Below are 19,176 nucleotides of genomic sequence, written 5' to 3'. Positions count from 1 at the left end.
AAGTTGATTCTGTTCTTCTTGAAGTAGCATTTTCAAGAAGATGTTTTGTCACTCATCAAAATATCATCCAAGTGACAGTGAGCACTTGGGTGGTCTTTCCCTTTTAGGTGAAAAGGTGCTGGTTTCAGTCATTATGCAAATGCACTGTTTATAAGATTGGGGAAACTGCAGTCAGCTGAGACTGAAGAAGTCACTTGGATGAGTGACGAAACGTTTCTCCCACTGAAAACCCTGATTTCCAGATTAACAGAATCAACTTTTGAAGATTTACTTACCTGGACGATTGAGCCTGCATTAGGATCGTATTTTCTAGTCTTTGGCTTGGAAGGACGTTTGCTTGGAAGCATATCTGGCGATGCTTCAACCTCTGCTTTGCGTTTGTGTGGGAGCCCTGTCAAAAAACCTGTCCATTATGCTAGCAGTGTCCAAGCATTCTTTTTTTAATCCATACCGTGCCCCCACTTTGGGTACCACTAGCATAATAGATAATGAAGTGCCATCTGCTGGTTATTTCACCTCATTACATGCCGATGAATAATTTCAGGTAAATTCATTCTGTGCATTCAAATCTTTTCCAAAAGATGGCAGATCAAGACACTTCAAAACATGCAAATATGTCAAGCTTAATGTTGGCAAAATGGACTTTAAACAAGAACATCATTTTTATTAAAACCACAAGTACTCCTCTCAGTAGACTGAGTCTGTTCTCCTGCAACACTGTTTGGCAGCTGGTCTGTACAAGTGTTCATTCATAGTTTTGATGTCTTCAGTGAAAATCTACAATGTAAATAGGCACGAAAATAAAGAAAATCCAGCTGAATTTGGTTTCTATCTCAAGCAAGTATATTTATACCATGAAGTCAACACAAAACAGATGATCAGAGGGTTTCATTGAGATTACTTTGTGTGAAGACAGCAGTGAAATATTCTACTTAGCCTTTTACATTTTGAAATGGAAAGCAGCTTAAAGAAAACACAGTACATGACATCAAGGTGCATTTAGAGTATAAAGAGACATGGTGCTGAATGATTACATTTTTATAGCTGTGGATAATCTTTGCAGTGTTAACATGTTTTTGTGCCGGTGGTTCTAATACTAATAAGCGGGTGGAAAACAATAAAACTGCTGCAACCAGTTTTATTGCTGATGAAACCCAAATGGCAATGACAGGCAGATGGGGATATAGATGAGAACCAAGAATCTTCATCCATTTTTCATCCTATTTAGTAGTCGAGTCTGGAACAAAAGGATGGTGGCGCCTTCGGTCCAGATGTCTTCCACAACTGCCAGAGACACTCCTGAGGCAGAGAATTCAGACACATTGTTTAAAGCTGTGTTTAAATTTAACTGAACATAAAAAGACTTTCAGCGTTTCTGCAGATATTAGAAAAAGATATTAATTTAAATGTTCTAAGTAGTCAACACACATAATAGTAATGAAAAAATGATAAGTTAATACATTTATTGCTCAACTGCTCTCTCAAAAAGGCAGTTACAATAATTAAAAAGAAATATTGTGCATAACTAAAGCTATAAAGTATGGCATACATAACACATACAGACATTAAGTCATTATTCGCCCCCAACACACGCACACACCCATCTTTTCCCATTGTTTAAACATACCTTTTGTGCTGCCTCTTTTTTTCTTCTTTTAAATATACTGATCACCTTCCTGGAGCTTGCTGCACTGGACATCTTCCTGGCTGAAGAATTATAAAATATTTTACTTACTACTACTACTACTACTACTACTACTACTACTACTACTACTACTACTACTTATTTACTATTAGCTAACAATGACGAGTGGTCGAATAATTTTTTTGAACCATTCCTAAAATAGCAATAAAACACTGAAAACACACTACTCCACATAAATCTGTATGATTGGCAAGTGTATTTATAAAGCACTTTTAGTTATATGTAAACTCAATGTGCTTAATACAAACGAGTTACTGACAACGCGTATGTAGGTGATGTCAAGTAAAAGTAATTATTCTACAGAAAGTTTTTTCCATCTGTGTTTTATAATTAATATTACTGCTGCAGATGGTTAAGGTTGATGCTTTTCACTCTGTTTAATCTAAAGTAATAATGGATTGCATTTATATAGCGCTTTTCTAGGCACCCAAAGCGCTTTGCAATTGCAATTTCACTATTCATTCACTCTCACAATCACACACTGGTGGAGGTAAGCTACAGCTGCAACTGGCTGCCATATCGCACCATTGGCCCTTCTAGCCAACACCAGTAGGCGGTAGGGTAAAGTGTTTTGCCAGGACAGAGAGCAGGGGGATCGAACCGGCAACCTTCCGGTTACAGATGAGCTTCCCAACCCCCTGAGCCACGGTCGCCCCAGCAATAATCATATTTAATAAAATCCAGTATGACTGTCCTGTGAGGACAGCATTTCTCTGAAGAAACATTTGTTTAAGAGCTCAAAAAATAGCATCAAAATCATGATTGTTTTTTAGAAAAAACAAACAAAGAAAAGAAGACTGAATTAAAGGGCTTAGGTGATGTGCGACACAGTAAGATGCAGATTAGTGTGAAATCAGAATTTTCAACTACTTCAGAACTTCCTAGGCTGGACTTTAACTTTATTGTATTTGGTTGTATTTGTTTTTTGTTTTGTTTTTTTGTGAAATTTCAAATAAACATCAGTGACTAAATGCATCAGATATTTCTGTCAAGGTTTATGATAAGCTTTGATATAAGGAGTTTTCCATATTATGCTACATATTAAGTGTATGCTGGGTTATGGTTCTAAGTACCTTTGAAAATGTCTGCATCTATAGAAGTACCATGCTGCAGCTCCAACAACATTCAGAGAAAGCAGAGCACCAAATAAGACCCAAACAGCACAGCATGCTTCTACAGGGACACAAGAAGGAAGAATATAATGAGATTGGGATGTGTTGTTTACACTTTCATTGCATTTAGTTTTGAATTTCACATTTGGATGAATCAAACAGTATTCAAACACCTGTACCCAACGTATTCCCGATATGACCTAGAAAACAACAATCAGTAGCTTGAACATCCTCCGAGGTGAAACTGACTTGAATAATAATGTGTTGCACTGGATGCACCATCCCATTCAAACTCATCCAAAAGCATGTCTTTATCTTGGAGCCGGTTGGAGCAGATGAGCCTGGTTCTGGAGGTTTCTTCCTGTTAAAAGGGAATTTTCCCTTCCCACTCTCGCCAAAGTGCTTGCTCATAGGGCATCATGATTGTTGGGGTTTTCTGTGTTCTGTATACTATTGTAGGGTCTTTACCTTATAATATAAAGCGCCTTGAGGCAACTGTTGTTGTGATTTGCTGCTATATAAATAAATCTGAACTGAAACTTGTATGTGGTGCTGGCTGCGGTTTAAGTCAACCACTTCATTAAAATATCTGTTTATCAAGGAATTCTAACCTGTTGTTTCAGGATGGTTGGAATAGTTTTACTTTAAATCTGGAAGCAAATGTTTCTCTTTCAATCCTTGACAGAAGTCAACAAAGAAGACAACTGAACAACATCACAATGAAAACATCTACAAAAGGTCAAATCCAAAACGAATATTGAATTGAATATGATCATATACTGCACTGGGTAAGGCATCCATTATCCATTAACTTGTCTGCTTTGTGCTGACTTTAGGGTAAGGCAACCACTTCTCTAAACTAGCTGCTTACCAAAGAAATCTGTCTAGATGTTCGAGTTTCCTTTGACAGGAATGGACAAAAAAGAAAACAGAATAACAACACACAAAAGCTCAGAAATCACAAAAACAATTCAGAAGATTTTGACAAACTGCACAGCTAAATACAAGTTCACTTCACCTGATGCCACATGCACATACAGCTGACTGTGTTTTCTTCCATATGCTTCACACTGATAGAGGCCATTTAGGTCAGAGCTCAGACTCAGCAGTTGTAGCTTTGCACCCTTTACTTTGACAGCAGACTGCAGCAAAGACTGGCCAGATCTGGAAAAACATGAACGAGACTCTACATGAAATTTTACAGAGAGGGCAGTACAATGTGAGTTGTGCCAAAAGTCAAAAGAATTTCAGTTATTAGCTCTTTGTTAGCAATGCTAAACTGCACACTGTGGTATTCAAGAGTCTGGCTTCATAGCAGAAGAGTCCAGAGTCTGAACTCTCCAGACCTTTCACCACATTTGCAGCTAGTATCGTCAGGTTATAGGTTATGGAATGTTATTAAATAAAGACATAAGAGTACACAGTAGTAAACACGGTCATGTCCTGACTTGTTTTAAGATGTATTGTTTCAAGTTAAAAGTTAACCAGAAAAAAAAGTTCTGATTGAACATTTTATATGTTTGCTGTGTTCTACTATTAATAAAAAGCAACATTTTTTCAGATCAATGCATTCTGTTTTTATTTACACATTGTCTCAATATTTTTTGTAACTGATTTTGTATCTGCATGTTGATTGCTATACAAAGATTTGGGCAGTAAAACACTTGTTGTCAGCATCCAAATGATGTTTCCTTTGTTGGAAGACCAAAACCTGTCATTTATTTTCTGAATATACAGCTTGCTCACACGCTGCTCCCAGTGCTGATATTTTCTGAAAACACTGTCAGCTAAAGTTTAAATGTTGTATTTTTAAATTGGCTGGCCATCTGATCAGACTGCAGCTTATGTGCTTGAAGTGTTCACACTGAGATTCAATCTGATATTATTGTTTCTACAGTTTATTTTCTGTCTGTCTTTTGCCCTGTCTCCCTCCTCCTCCCTCCTCCTCCCTCCTCCTAAAATTGAACTGACCTCTGTTACAGGTAATATAGCTCTAAATACAATGTCACTCTATCTCTCTAAAGGCTTTTCCAGAACATGTTTGAGCTGAAATCATTATATAAACTACTTTACCTGTACCAGGTAACGTTTGCATTTGGGCTCTCTTCTGTCACACACTCGAATGAGTCCTCTGAAATTGCTCTAATGTTCACTTTGGTGGGAGAGACTGCAAAAACAGAGAGAGAACTGTGTTAGTTCTGGGTGGCAGAAATACTAATGATGTCTGGAAGTGATATTTTTCAAATTTTCCTCTTGTGCAAACCTTGTCGCAAATACTGCAATCCAGTGCTTCACATCAATGTACATAATTATTTTAATTCAGCCACACGTGAGAGTTTTTTCACCATACACAGGTGGACTTGCTGGTGCCTTGCTGGATAATCCAAATGTGGATTATGATGGGCGGACATTCCCCATCATGATTTTGATCAGAAGTCCTGTTTCCATCAGTTATGGAAGGCCGTCCAGGTCCTGAAGCAGCTAAGCAGCCCCAGACTATTGTAGCTTAAATTGTAGACGACAAACTTCTACCGCTTCCCATGTGTGCTGCATGGATCTTATGACTGAGGAGATTGGTGAAGTATAATGAACAGCTTTTGAAACTGCTTTTCCTGTATGACATAACATCTCTTCATGCAGTAAGTAGTGGACCGGAAAAAGAAAAACAATCAAAATTGGTCAGCAACATTACTCTGCCAGACAGGCTGCATCATTACAGTCGTCACTGACTGGTACTTCATCAGAATTACCCAGTATTCCCAACACAGGTCAGGTCCACTAACCTGTAAATCTGCATGGCTCTAAAAAAAATCTAAAACTGATTCGAAGCCTAAAAACTCAAAATTCTAGGTGTATATTGAACTCAACAGATTGCATTAATTATTTTGCACTGTCCAAAAAGTAACCCCCATGCTAAGGCTCCTTGGCAGTGGAAACTGCTGAAATGATTTTTCCATGTTTTGGGAATGAAAAAAATGACTCTTTCCAAAGCCTCTTTTGGAATTCGTTAATAATATTTGAGTTCAGTTCAGTAATATCACCTTCCAGTTGAGGAGGAGTTGTACAGGGAGATGACCAAAGGCGGGAATGATTTCCTGCTTTTTGGTAATCTCAGTCTCTCACTGAACGTGCTCCTGTGACTAGCCAGTACATCATGGAGTGGGTGGGAGGTATTTTCCATGACTGGCCTTATCTTGGACAACATCTGCCTCTCAGACACCACCCTAACGGAGTCCAACTCCATCCCCAACACATTACTGGCCATATGGACCAGTTTATTTAGTTTGTTGGCATCTGTGACCCTCAACCTGCTGCCCCAGCATGCAACAGCACAGAGGGGGTGTTCGCCCAGGGCACCAAACAGTCCCAGCTCTTTCTAACAGATGGGTTCTGCCTTATAGAAAACCATGCAGATTCTTCCTCAGCCTCTCATTTATAAAAAAAAAAAACTGCCACTTTGTTTTTTGAGAAAAACTGTCCTGTAATTGGCAGGTTTACTGAAATGAATTGCCTTTATATTTGTATGTACACTAGCACACTGTTAGTTTCTTAGTCCATGGGTGTATTTTAAACACATTTAAAAGTTAGGAAGATCATATCTAAATTCATTGTGGGTCAAAAAGAGTGGTTTGTAATATCAATCTCATTAGGTCGTAGATTTAAAACTGCTTTTATATCACAATTTAAAACAACAACAACAACATGGATTTCTGTTCACAGCGCAGCCAATTACCTTCCACTGCTGTCAGTAAGCAGTGTCTGCGATTTTTACAATGACCGCAGTCTTTTTTTTTAAACTTAATTTACAAAAGTACAGGTTTAGATATGATTCGTAGTGAAATCCGCACGAAACGGACGCATTAGAGCAAAGACAAGGCTACATACCGTCAGCATCGCTGGTGAACAGGAGCAAAGAGATAAGCACCAAACCAAAGAGTTTCACAGAAAAGTGGCTGGAATTTCCAGGAAAAAAACTCATGACTGTTTCCACAAGAGATAAGTGATGTGCCAGCAACAGTTAGTGAGTTATTAAGAGATAAGTCTTACAAAATCTGTTAGGGCAAAAAGGAATCTCACAGAAAAATCTACTACCTCTTTGATCTACTGGGAGAGGAGGAGTTTGGCTATTTGCTCTACAATCCTAGGAGGGGATGGCTTTGGAATACGTGATTCTTTGTGCTATTTAAAAGCAACCATAAAAACTCTTCTGAGATTTTTATGACTGCAAATAAAAAATAAAAAAGATTGCAGGATTGCAAGTTTAGGCGAGTTTACAGCCCCAGGTCCAGGTGAAAACAAGTAAAAAAAAAATCTTACCTTATCTTCTCTTCAGTTAGAATAATTATATGAATTAAGATGGAGCAATTTATGTGTTGCTGAGTGTAGCATGGTGGAAAAGAATTGAAAGAATCTTCCACTAAACATTTGGGTTGGAATTGCTTTTCATTTTTTTGCTAACTGCATGCTTAGATGTTTTTGTGTCTTGTGTGAGGTGAGTCACACCAATGGGGGAGTTGAGATTCTACTCTAGTCCAGCTGCTAGCTATTTGGAAGCTACAGGAAGCAGTTGATTGGGAAGGATTTTAGCCCTTCTTTATAAAGAGGAGAGGAAACTGGAGGGGTGTTGTTGTTTTTAGTAGGACATTGTTGCAGCAGAGAAGTTGACTTTGGAGACGCCAGGATAAAAAGTGTACATTTTAAAGGGAAGGATTTTTAACCTGGCCTGGTTTTGCTTTTAAAATAATCTGATAATGTTGGAGGGAGGACTCGTTTTAATTAGGATTCATGTGGATCTGCTGGGATAAAAATACTAGTTTGGAGACCTTGTGTGCCCAAGGAAACTAGTCAAAATGTAGAGAAGTTTGAGCTCAAGAACAGAAGCTCCAGGATCTTGTGTAGAGACCCACACTCTAACAACGCCAGGTCTAATAAGGTGGGTGGAAAGCCTTTCTCAGGAAGATGCAAGATTGATATGTTTTTGGGTGCTTGTTCTTCTGAGTGACCACCTTTCCCTGTTTGTAACCAGGCTAACAACTCTAACAACCTGCGGCAGCTTTGGGCCTTGGATTCCAGGCCGGAGTGTGGTGGTTTCTTACTGGTCAATATTAGAGCCCAGGGGTGTCAAACTCATTTTGCATCACGGGCCACATACTGCCCATTTTGATCAGAATTGGTGAAACTCCATTTTCTGTCAGTGTACTGGTTTTTATATGATAAGGACAAAGCTGCTGTGACAAAGAAGTCTGTCTGCATGACTCCTTGGAGTTTGAGCTGAAATTTCTTCTGCACAGTCAATTTCTTGTCAGAGGTCATTTTGGGGGGTAAAAAAACCCCATTAAACTGCAGACTTGTAATAAGCGTAATAAGCGAGCCAATGAGGCAGAAATGAGGTGTGTGTGTGTGTGTGTGTGTGTGTGTGTGTGTGTGTGTGTGCAGTCAGTGTAAGAGGGAAATCATTAGAATGTTTTTTCTAACCAGCAGCCTAGCTTTGGTCTTTTGATTAGATTAGATAAAACTTTATTAATCCCTCGGGTGGGTTCCTCTGAGAAATTCTGTTTCCAGTAGCACAGCACTGACAGAAATTGCAAAAGAATGTATGCAGAAATAGAAATATACCATATATACACATGTATAAATACAGAGACATAAATAAATACAGAGTATATAATAGTGACAAACAGGGGCGGAGCGTGGGGGTGGCTTACGGGGCTTAAGCCCGGGTTGTTTTGTCAGAAGCCCGGGGTCTTTTGGAGTGTAATTTTTTCATAGTTAGATGCCTGGCTGACAACTGTATAAAACAAAAAGTACACACAATATTCGAAGCACATAGTGCACACTGTGGGAATTTACGACTGTGCGTGAATCCCCCCTGATATTGGTATGATCCGAGCTCAGGCACTAAGCGACTGAGCGAGGGGGCGGGGCAGCTGCTACCTGTGAGTGCACTGTTGGAGAAACAGAGCCAGCCATACTAAGGAGAGCTTAAGTTTGAGCAGGTACCAAAGCAAATCATTCGTACCGTACAAATAATGTAAATATGACGGTGAACCACGAAAGATTGATATGAAACTGATCACTTGACCAATATTACGTTACTTGCTCTTCAAGTGAATCAACAAATGGCGAAATGAAAAGCCGAACAAATGCCATTTTCTTTTAGTCTTAGCTTACGTGTGTTTATTTCATATTTTCAGTTCTTACCCTCCCCGACTAAATCGGTTTCAGTTATGTACTGAAATATAAGAATGGACATTAGAGGCTTCTTTCAAAGAAGAAACTCAGGTAAATGTTATTTTATATATTATGCTTTGTATGCTGTTCAGTATATTTCTATGCAAAACAAGAGGGATTTCAGTACACAGCAGGATATTTACAATTGTAACCAGATATTTACACTTTATGGAGAAAACATAAAACATTTTTACTGTACAACATCAATTTAGAGTAAACTTTTGTTTTAGATAAATATTGAAATATCTTTTGAATTAGTTAAATGTCAGAATAAAGAGAGAGAGATCTGTCTATTTATTATCACTTTCATCAAATTTAGGAGTACATATACACTAAGTTTGTTAATTAATAAGAAAACTCCAGACGATTCCATTGTGAGCTGAAGAAGCTTCTGATAGGTTAGTAGAGTCCATGTGAGTAAACTGGTGGCACACCTGTGGATGCATATAAGGCAAAACACAGAGCCTTCTTCTTTGAAATGGGAAAATCAAGAGATGTCAACCAAAACACCAGGAAAAGAACTGTGGAGCTCCATAAGTGTGGCTCAGTTTGAATACAATTTGGTGCCATTTGCAATTAAGAAACACAGACAGTTTCTCTCTTTACTCTTAAAGTTAACAAATATGTTTTTTATATTTATCAATCTAAAAAAATAAACATTTAGTCTGATTTGATGTTACAATTAAAAAAGTGTTTGTTTTGATCTGAAGAGTTTGTAAATATCTGGTTTCAACTGTATATTTTATGATTGTCAGCACAAAGAGAGAGAGAGAGGAACAGAGAGAGAGAGCAGAATGAGGACAGAACAGATGAACAAGAGCAGGTGAGACACACATGTTAGTCAAATGGTCGTTTGCCAAAAGTATCACCGTATCATAGGTCCTCATGTATCTCGTACCTAGTGTTTCTTTTTAGGTTTGCTATTTTTCAAATTCTATATTTATTAAGTTATGCAGACTTGTTCGCACAACAAGGCCAAAATAATTATATAAACTTTTCTCAATCTAAATATTGTACTTTGGTAGAATTAAAAAAAATAAGTGTAGTGCAGGTCTATGATGATTTTTAGTGCTACTATCATCTAGTTCTGATTCTGGTTCTGTCTTGGTTAAGTCCTCAGTAGTCCTGATTTTGAACTGTTGTAGTCCTGTTTTAATTCTGGATCAGTTCTGCGTCTGGTTGAATTGGGGTTTAGTCCCTGTGTCTTGATACAGCCCTAACTTTGTTCTGCCTTGCTGCTTAATTAAAAAACTAGTTTAAGGTGTCCTGCATGTGTGATATATATTTTTCCCTATATGAAGTCATTCTTTTTTGAACAAAACTCAAAACAGAGCCAATTAATCTTTCAGTCATTTCTAACCCCACCCCCCAAAAAAAAAAAAAATCCCACATGCATACTACCCTTTTGGGCTAAGCCCCGGGTGTTTCAAATCTCTGGCTCCGCCTCTGGTGATAAAATACCAGGGAATTGCACATTTCGACTATTTTTAGTCTATTACACCGTTGAGTATAGAAAAACATTGCACAGTGAAAAGGTAACTACAGCTTAGTTCTTCCTGCCCTCCTTTGTCCTCCTGTTTCCCCTCCCTCTCCCCTCCAGTGAGGAGTTAAACAGTTTGATGGCGTGTGGGACAAAGGAGTTTTTGAGTCTGTTGGTTCTTGACTTGGGGAGAAGCAACCTGTCATTGAACAGACTCCTCTGGTTGTTTATGGCCGTGTGCAGAGAATGCCCAACATTGTTCATAATGTCCAACAGTTTCTCTAATGTCCTCTTCTGTGCCACTGTCACCAGAGTGTCCAGCTTTGCCAACCACAGAGCCAGTTTTTGATTCGTTTTTCCAGCCTGGATGAGTCCTCCTTTGCTGTGCTGCTCCCTGTGACAAAGTGGAGGAGCAGTTGCAATGCTCTCCATTTGTCCCATATGTGTTTACCTTTTTTTGCACATTATACACATTATTCTGTTTCTATGTATTTGCTATGATTTGCTATTTGTCAAGTAACATTGCTTCACTCACTATCCCGGGTTCGTTTGTGTAAGCGTTCTGTTGCCGGCAAATCAAACATTCTGCAAATTAAGACAAATACTAAGTTATGTTTCTTTATATTTTATTATGTTACAGATTAAGTCATTTGTTCACACTTACTTTGTTTGTCTTTTCAGTCGTCATAAGGGTCAGGTGTGGGGAAACGCCCGCATGGCATTTCCTCAAAACAAGTGGAGGGGTTTCTTTTTCCATAGAGATGCTTCCTTTTGTTTGTGTTAAGGTTTAAAGGGATTTGTTGAATGTTTTTCCTTTCGTTAATACTGCCATTTAGTTGTGTAAATGTGCATGTTAGAAGTGTGTAGAGGTTTTGTGTTTTTGGATAATCTGTGTAGAGTCTTAGATCTCTCAGTTGAGTGAGTGGTACTGGCTGGGCAATTGGAGGGAAATTGATGGCCCTATTTAAAGCCAGTCTCTACCAGATGCAGGAGAGAGAAGTGAGCCACGTCACGTTTTGTTAATAGAGTTTATTTGGGGGTGGGGAAGTTAATTAAGTTCACTGTAAATAAATTGCTCACCTTGGAAACCTGAAATGTCTGCATAGTCTGCTTCCCTACCACCTTCCTTGACATTTGAGTCTGACTACTTCACACTCCCCCAGTACACCACCGCATAGAACATTACTCCAGCAATCACCGACTGGTAAAACATCCTCAGGAGCTTCCTGCAGATGTTAAAAGACCTCAGCCTCCTGAGGAAATACAGTCTACTTGGGCCTTTCTTATACAGGTGTTGCATGACCAGTCCAGTTTGTTGTCCACCCACAGCCTGAGGTACAGGTGTTGACCTCCTCCACCTCCTCTCCCTCTATCTGAACTGGCAGTGGACCTGGTGGACCTCCCGAAGTCAACAACCAGTTCCTTGGTCTTTGAGGTTTTGAGTTGCAGGTGTTTTGTGTGACTCCATGTGACGAAGTTCCTCACCAGACTCCTGTACTCTTCCTGATCATCCCAGAAACACCCCATGATGGCCGTGCCTTCCGCAAACTTCTGAATATGGCATGATTCAGAGTTATAGCAGAAGTCAGGTGTACAGGGTGAAGAGAAGAGGGGACAGCACAGTTCCCTGTGGTTTTGCTGCTGGTTCAGTGAATTTTGGTCACAGAGTGATGAAGCCTGCAGTTGGTAATCTCAGTTTACAGCACCTGACGGATGTGCGCGTACATGACTGTGGGATCCAGGCTTTGTCTTTACAACTTCTTGTGGAATCTGTTTATCTGCTCTTAATTCGTTTCCTGGTTTAGCTGATTGGAGGTTGTTGAAATAGTTTTGTCACATTCAGCTGAGATTCTGTTTCTGTAGGTACCACTGTTGCAATTTATTTTTTATCTTTAAGGCTGTATACCTCATTAGCATCACATATTTGTTTTATCCCTTACTGCACACAAAATAAGTATTGTAGAATAAGTTTTGGATGTAGACTGTTACACTGTGGTACTAACAGATACAAGACTATGACCCCTCTCAGGAATGTGGATAGAGGTTGTGATATCTGCAATAGGGCTGTAAATGGTAGGGAATGTTCTTCCACTCCTTCCCCATTCTCTAACTTTCTACATGCCTGACAGGATTACCACATGCAATAAAAATGCTTACTGCCTGTGTGTGGGAGCCAGAGAGAGACTCAGGTCCATGACGCTAACCATTTCATAATAAATTGTGAAAACTTATAATTTGAGCATATTTGCCTCCAGTATTGGGGGTTTAACGAGTTAATTATTTATTGGTTAATTGCTATAAGTAGAATGGCCATAAGGTTTTTATCAGTAAGAAAAGCTGTAAAATTTAAGAAAATGCAGTAAAACAAAATGTGTGCTTGTGCGTGTTTGTGGTGAGCAGCAAGTTAATTTGTTATTGTTATAAATGGCTTTAAGTGCACATTCATGCCTGTGAGACTCATCCAAACATAAACCATGGCTCTGTGCTACATGCAGACATTTCTGCATCTCTGCCATTTAAACACACTTTGTATACAATCAATTTTAAGTAATATTTAATACTGAACTGTAAATTTAGGCTTTTTTAAGGAAGATATTTGTTATTCAGTGTTGTCATAAAGGCCTTAATTTTTTTGCAATTTGCTACTACTAGGGAGAAAACATGTGAGGTTTAAGGCCTGGATAAATTTGAAACATTTTGTCGTTAAAAATGGAAAATGGCTGAAAATAAAAACGGTATTACGTTAGCCAGTTTCATAAATACTGAACTCAGATTTGGAGTCTCCAATATCATTGAAATGTAGGCAGATGCTGCTCACTTTCCTTTTTCGCTCATTTCTTCACTTTTACTGCAGGCTTGGATTTAAATCTGCCTCCCCCATCTTTCTGTGCACCTGGCCTGTATGGATATACTTGCTGTCTTCAGATAATAATGACAAATGATCATATAATGACCAAAATTCAGTATTCTAATTAATCTGAACTCTCACTGATAAAAATCTAAACAAAGATACAGCTCCATTCAAGTCTTTTCAATGACAAAGAAGGACGTCACAAAAACCAGAGCATGGTTAAAAACTGTTTGCCCTTAACTTACTGCAACATCCAAAACCAGAGATCGTTACAAAGCAGGACTTTGGCTTATCCAGGTAATTTCAGGGTTGACCTTGTTTTTTTGTACCACAAAGATGGTTCTGGGATGTTACTGCGATAATCGCTATGGTAATTTATACTACATCTGCTTATAGATCAACAAGTATGAAATCACTGCCTACTGACCAATCAAGTCTCTAGAAAATTCACCATTCCTGCAAAATCTTTTTTTTTGTTTGTTTTTTTCATTTTTACTCTGAAACCCTTAAATAGCACTGATTCTGCAACCGAGATTACAAGGACTGAATTTGCAGCTAAAATACGAATTAAAATAACTTTATTGATCTCAAAGGGAAATTCACATAACAAAGCTCATCTGCTATTTTTATGAGAATTTAAATAGCCGTGGGAGGGAATGCTTTTCTGCAACTCTGTTTCATAAAAATGCCGTAAAGTTGGCGACCACAGTTATTCAAGATGGCTTCTATCATCCTTCATGTGCATCTTTCTACCATCTCCCCTAGCGTGTCCATTCTGGCTCCAATTAAAGAGCCAGTTTTCTTCACTGGTTTGTCCAGTCTCCTTGCATCCTTGTTTCTTATGCTTCATCCCCAGCAGACTGCAGCATCAGAAAAACCTACTTATCATTACAGGTAGTCTAGTTTGTTATCTAGGTGTAAACCTAGATATTTATATTTCATTACCACCTCTGTGTCTGCCCTACACACTTTCACAAGCTGAGGGAGGCCTGAATCTTCGGAAATCTGTTATCATTTCCTTCGTCTTTGAGGTGTTCAATGTGATCAATGTGAACAGAACACCCTCTGAGCAGAGGCGGAGTCAGACATTTGAAACACCTGGGGCTTAGCCCAAAAGGGTAGTATGCATGTGGAAATGACTGAAAGATTAATTGGCTCTGTTTTGAGTTTTGTTCAAAAAAGAATGACTTCATATAGGGAAAAATATATGTCACATGTGCAGGACACCTTAAACTAGTTTTTTAATTAAGCATCAAGGCAGAACAAAATCAGGGCTGTATCAAGACACGAGGTCTAAACCCCAATTCAACCAGACCCAGAACTGATCCAGAATTAAAACAGGACTACAACAGTTCAAAATCAGGACTACTGAGGACTTAACCAAGACAGAACCAGAATCAGAACTAGATGATAGTAGCACTAAAAATCATCATAGACCTGCACTACACTTATTTTTTAAATCTACCAAAGTACAATATTTAGATTGAGAAAAGTTTATATAATTATTTTGGCCTTGTTGTGCAAACAAGCCTGCATAACTTAATAAATATAGAATTTGAAAAATAACAAACCTAAAAAAAAACACTAGGTACGAGATACATGAGTACCTATGATACAGTGATACTTTTGGTAAACGACCATTTGACTAACATGTGTGTCTCACCTGCTCTTGTTCATCTCTGTTTTGTCCTCATTCTCCATCTCCCTCTCTTTGTGCTGACAATCATCAAATATACAAATATTTACAAACTCTTCAGATCAAAACACAAACACTTTTTTAATTGTAACATCAAATCAGACAAAATGTTTATTTTTTTAGATTGATAAATATAAAAACATATTTGTTAACTTTAAGAGTAAAGAGAGAAACTGTCTGTGTTTCTTAATTGTAAATGGCACCAAATTGTATTCAAACTGAGCCACACTTATGGAGCTCCACAGTTCTTTTCCTGGTGTTTTGGTTGACATCTCTTGATTTTCCCATTTCAAAGAAACAGGCTCTGTGTTTTGCCTTATATGCATCCACAGGTGTGCCACCAATTTACTCACATGGACTCTACTAACCTATCAGAAGCTTCTTCAGCTCAGAATGGAATTGTCTGGAGTTTCTTATTAATTAACAATAAACTTAGTGTATATGTACTCCTAAATTTGATGAAAGTGATAATAAATAGACAGATCTCTCTCTCTTTATTCTGACATTTAACTAATTCAAAAGATATTTCAATATTTATCTAAAACAAAAGTTTACTCTAAATTGATGTTGTACAGTAAAAATGTTTTATGTTTTCTCCATAAAGTGTAAATATCTGGTTACAAATGTGAATATCCTGCTGTGTACTGAAATCCCTCTTGTTTTGCATAGAAATATACTGAACAACATACAAAGCATAATATATAAAATAACATTTACCTGAGTTTCTTCTTTGAAAGAACCCTCTAATGTCCATTCTTATATTTCAGTACATAACTGAAACCGATTTAGTCGGGGAGGGTAAGAACTGAAAATATGAAATAAACACACGTAAGCTAAGACTAAAAGAAAATGGCATTTGTTCGGCTTTTCATTTCGCCATTTGTTGATTCACTTGAAGAGCAAGTAACGTAATATTGGTCAAGTGATCAGTTTCATATCAATCTTTCGTGATGCACCGGTACGAATGATTTGCTTTGGTACCTGGTCAAACTTAAGCTCTCCTTAGTATGGCTGGCTCCGTTTCTCCAACAGTGCACTCACAGGTAGCAGCTGCCCCGCCCCCTCGCTCAGTCGCTTAGTGACTGAGCTCGGATCATACCAATATCAGGGGGGATTCACGCACAGTCGTATATTCCCACAGTGTGCACTATGTGCTTCGAATATTGTGTGTACTTTTTGTTTTATACAGTTGTCAGCCAGGCATCTAACTATGAAAAAATTACACTCCAAAAGACCCCGGGCTTCTGACAAAACAACCCGGGCTTAAGCCCAATAAGCCACCCCCACGCTCCGCCCCTGCCTCTGAGTGTATCAAATTAACTTTACTTGGCTCTGTCAAGAAACTAAAGTGATTTTGTGTATGTGACAGTAAGCCAGTGGCGTGTCTAGAAAATTTTTGTTGGGGGGGCCAGGTAGGGGCACAGATTTGGAGAAGGGTGGCCGATGTAATTGGCAGATAATGTTAAAAACAATTCTACCAACCGTTAACCATAATTCAATAACCCTACGAACCTAATAACCGAATGCGCTTTTAACTCTTATTAGAATGAGATTTTAACCACTACGGTGCAAAGTTTTTAGATACTGCGTTGATAAAGTACAAGAGATACAATCAGTCAGTGTTTATTCAGCATTCAAGGACATCAATATTTGCATAGTATTTTTACTGACATGTAGTGCACATATGTTTTGGGCAAAAACATTTTTGAATATTAAAATACGAACATTTTTAACATACAATTGGCAAATTAGCCAATGTCAATGCAAAACCAATGCCTGTTTAAAAAAAAAAAGAAGATAATCTTCTCACAAACTGGTGTTTGATTTTGAAACAGGAAAAAAGTGGGGAAACAAATGAAAAGACTAACATTTGAATAAAACCTGAAAGCAAGTAAATACTTTCTGTGCTGCCTTTTGTTAAACTTTGGTAATATTGAGAACAACACTGGCTGATGATGAAATGCAGTCAGCTGGCATGGTGACACTGCCAGTATTAACCTGCAGGACTGGACTGGGACAAAAAATTGGGCATTTTCACTACAGATTGGCCCACCAGGGCCCTGTTTCAGGAAGCCGGTTTAGTGGAAAAACTGAGTAAGTATACCCTGAGTTAACGAAAACTCTGGGTTTTCGGTTTCACAAAGCGAGTTCAGCTGAAGCCTGAGTGAGTCACTATGACGACACACGCCGTGAAGCTAACCTGCCCCCTAGCAGGTTTACTACAACTAACCCTGACTGTCTCCGCCCCTTTGTCGGAAACCTGACAGTAGGAAGTGTCGGACATGGCGTGCCACTTCCTTGAAGAGCCAGTAGATCGTGAAGCCCAAATTCTCCGCAGAGCTCTCCGCCGGGAGAGAGTGATCAGAGCGCGTTTGGACATTTTATCATTTCCTGATGATTGTCTGTGCGAACGTTACCGTTTCTCAGCACAATCTATAATTTATTTGGATAACATCCTCAGGCCTAATATTACGCATGTGACACATCGCGGACATTCTCTCAGTTCTGTACATATTATTTGTATCGCACTTCGGTTTTTTGCAAACGGGAGCTTTCTGTATAATATTGGTGACGCTGAGCACGTTTCCAAGGCTACCGTCTGTCGGGCAGTCAGGAATGTTACAGTTGCACTGAAACGTCTCCTGTACACGTTTGTGGTGTTCCCCGGTCACAGACCCACAAGATTCATCAAAGAGGGATGCCACAAAATTGCAGGTATCAGGATGACCAAAACTTAATTTATGATGTGGTGATACTTGAACTACTACTTAAATTTTACATTTATTTTCAGGGTTCCCAGGCGTGATTGGCTGTATAGATGGCACTCACATTCCAATCATTGCTCCTTCAGTAAATGAAGGAGACTATGTGAACAGGAAGTCTTTCCACAGCATTAATGTACAGGTACATAGTTCCCTGTAGCATTTCAAACTAACAAATTATTTCATTATAGTAATGGATGCTAATTTGTGTTCTCTGCACTGTGAAGATCATATGTGATGCTGCCAACATTATCACAAATGTGGAAGCCAACTGCTCAGCCTCTGTGAGTGGTGGTGGTGGAGGACCCCACCTGTTTTTCGGGCCTCCGCTTTTTTTCTGTTGGCTATAACGGGTCACATTTGAGCATACAGAGTAAGCAAATATGTACTTGTAATGTGCTCAGATAATTTCAATAAGTGCTTACAGACAGAAAATTAATGTAGCCTCTAACTGCAATTGATTTACATAGGACAAACAGACCAAGCACTATGGCTCATAATACAATTACACCTTACCTGTTTGGACTATATTTTTATATTTCATTTTTACTTGCTGCCAGGCACGTTTGGGGCCTGTTGGGTTGCACCTGCGCTCACATCACGTCACAAAATAAAATGTATAAAATAACAAATAAAATAACATATGATAAAATAACGTGTTAAATGGGTGGAAATCCCTAGATCAATGTTTAAATTAACACTCACGCATTGACTCTGTCGGCTATGTTTTGCCATGCATGCTCACTTTCTTTTGCAGCTGTCGCTGTGTTACTTTTTTCCGCGGAATTTGGATGTTATCGGCATATGCTGCCATCAGAATTTCGGCCTCAAGCGCTGTGAAATACATTGACCGCGCCTTCTTTCCCTCCGTCTCCATGGTGACTCGCTTAATCTGTGCTCCACTGATCAGGGCTTTATGTATCCTCGTCCGCGCGCTTCACTTGGGGTTAAAGCAACTCCGCGTTGACTGAACTACTTGTTATCAGCCTTTCTGAAACCGAATATTCCGAGTTGGACAGTTCGGGGTTACTCAACCCTGCGTATCGTTTTTCACTCTGAGTTTTCTAAACCGGCTTCCTGAAACAGGGCCCAGGTATTAAAGCCATAAAGCCTTTGAATGAAAACAAATGCTGTTGTGACAGTGATGTACGCTGTCTTTTTGGTATATGTATGATTTCTATACATTTTACGTCAGATAAAAACTTTGTTCGCAAGATTCAGATAATTATTTAATAAAAGCTAGATATTTTAAATGAGAATAAAAAAGAAAAGTATTTCTTTGTGCCCTCCTCTCCCTGTTAATGCCCTACCTGGCCCCCTGGAAACACTTTGCTAGACC

At 38.8% G+C, this 19,176-nt stretch overlaps 1 protein-coding gene across 2 annotated transcripts; it reads right to left on the bottom strand.

Moving 5' to 3' along the window:
- Positions 1 to 308: 308 nt before the first annotated feature.
- LOC146690732 (uncharacterized) lies at positions 309 to 6,987 on the bottom strand. 2 transcript variants are annotated; one of them, XM_085433796.1, is made up of 6 exons: positions 6,703 to 6,987; positions 4,891 to 4,984; positions 3,836 to 3,981; positions 2,779 to 2,878; positions 1,628 to 1,707; positions 309 to 1,299 (listed from the first exon to the last, which is right to left on the bottom strand). In XM_085433796.1, the coding sequence occupies exons 1-5, from the start codon at positions 6,794 to 6,796 to the stop codon at positions 1,656 to 1,658; spliced, it is 486 nt and encodes a 161-aa protein (XP_085289922.1). In that variant the 5' UTR covers positions 6,797 to 6,987; the 3' UTR covers positions 309 to 1,299; positions 1,628 to 1,655. The 2 variants fall into 2 exon arrangements, with proteins under 2 accessions (XP_085289922.1, XP_085289921.1); XM_085433795.1 differs by lacking the exon at positions 2,779 to 2,878.
- Between the last annotated feature and the right edge of the window lie 12,189 nt (positions 6,988 to 19,176).

This window comes from Copadichromis virginalis, linkage group LG16, assembly GCF_057382275.1.
Source record: "Copadichromis virginalis isolate Kocher_CV1m ecotype Utaka linkage group LG16, C_Virginalis_male_GT1.1, whole genome shotgun sequence".
In the NCBI taxonomy this organism is placed as follows: Eukaryota; Metazoa; Chordata; class Actinopteri; order Cichliformes; family Cichlidae; genus Copadichromis; species Copadichromis virginalis.
Note: the sequence above shows the minus strand (reverse complement) of the source record. Positions and strands in the feature narration are given on the sequence as shown.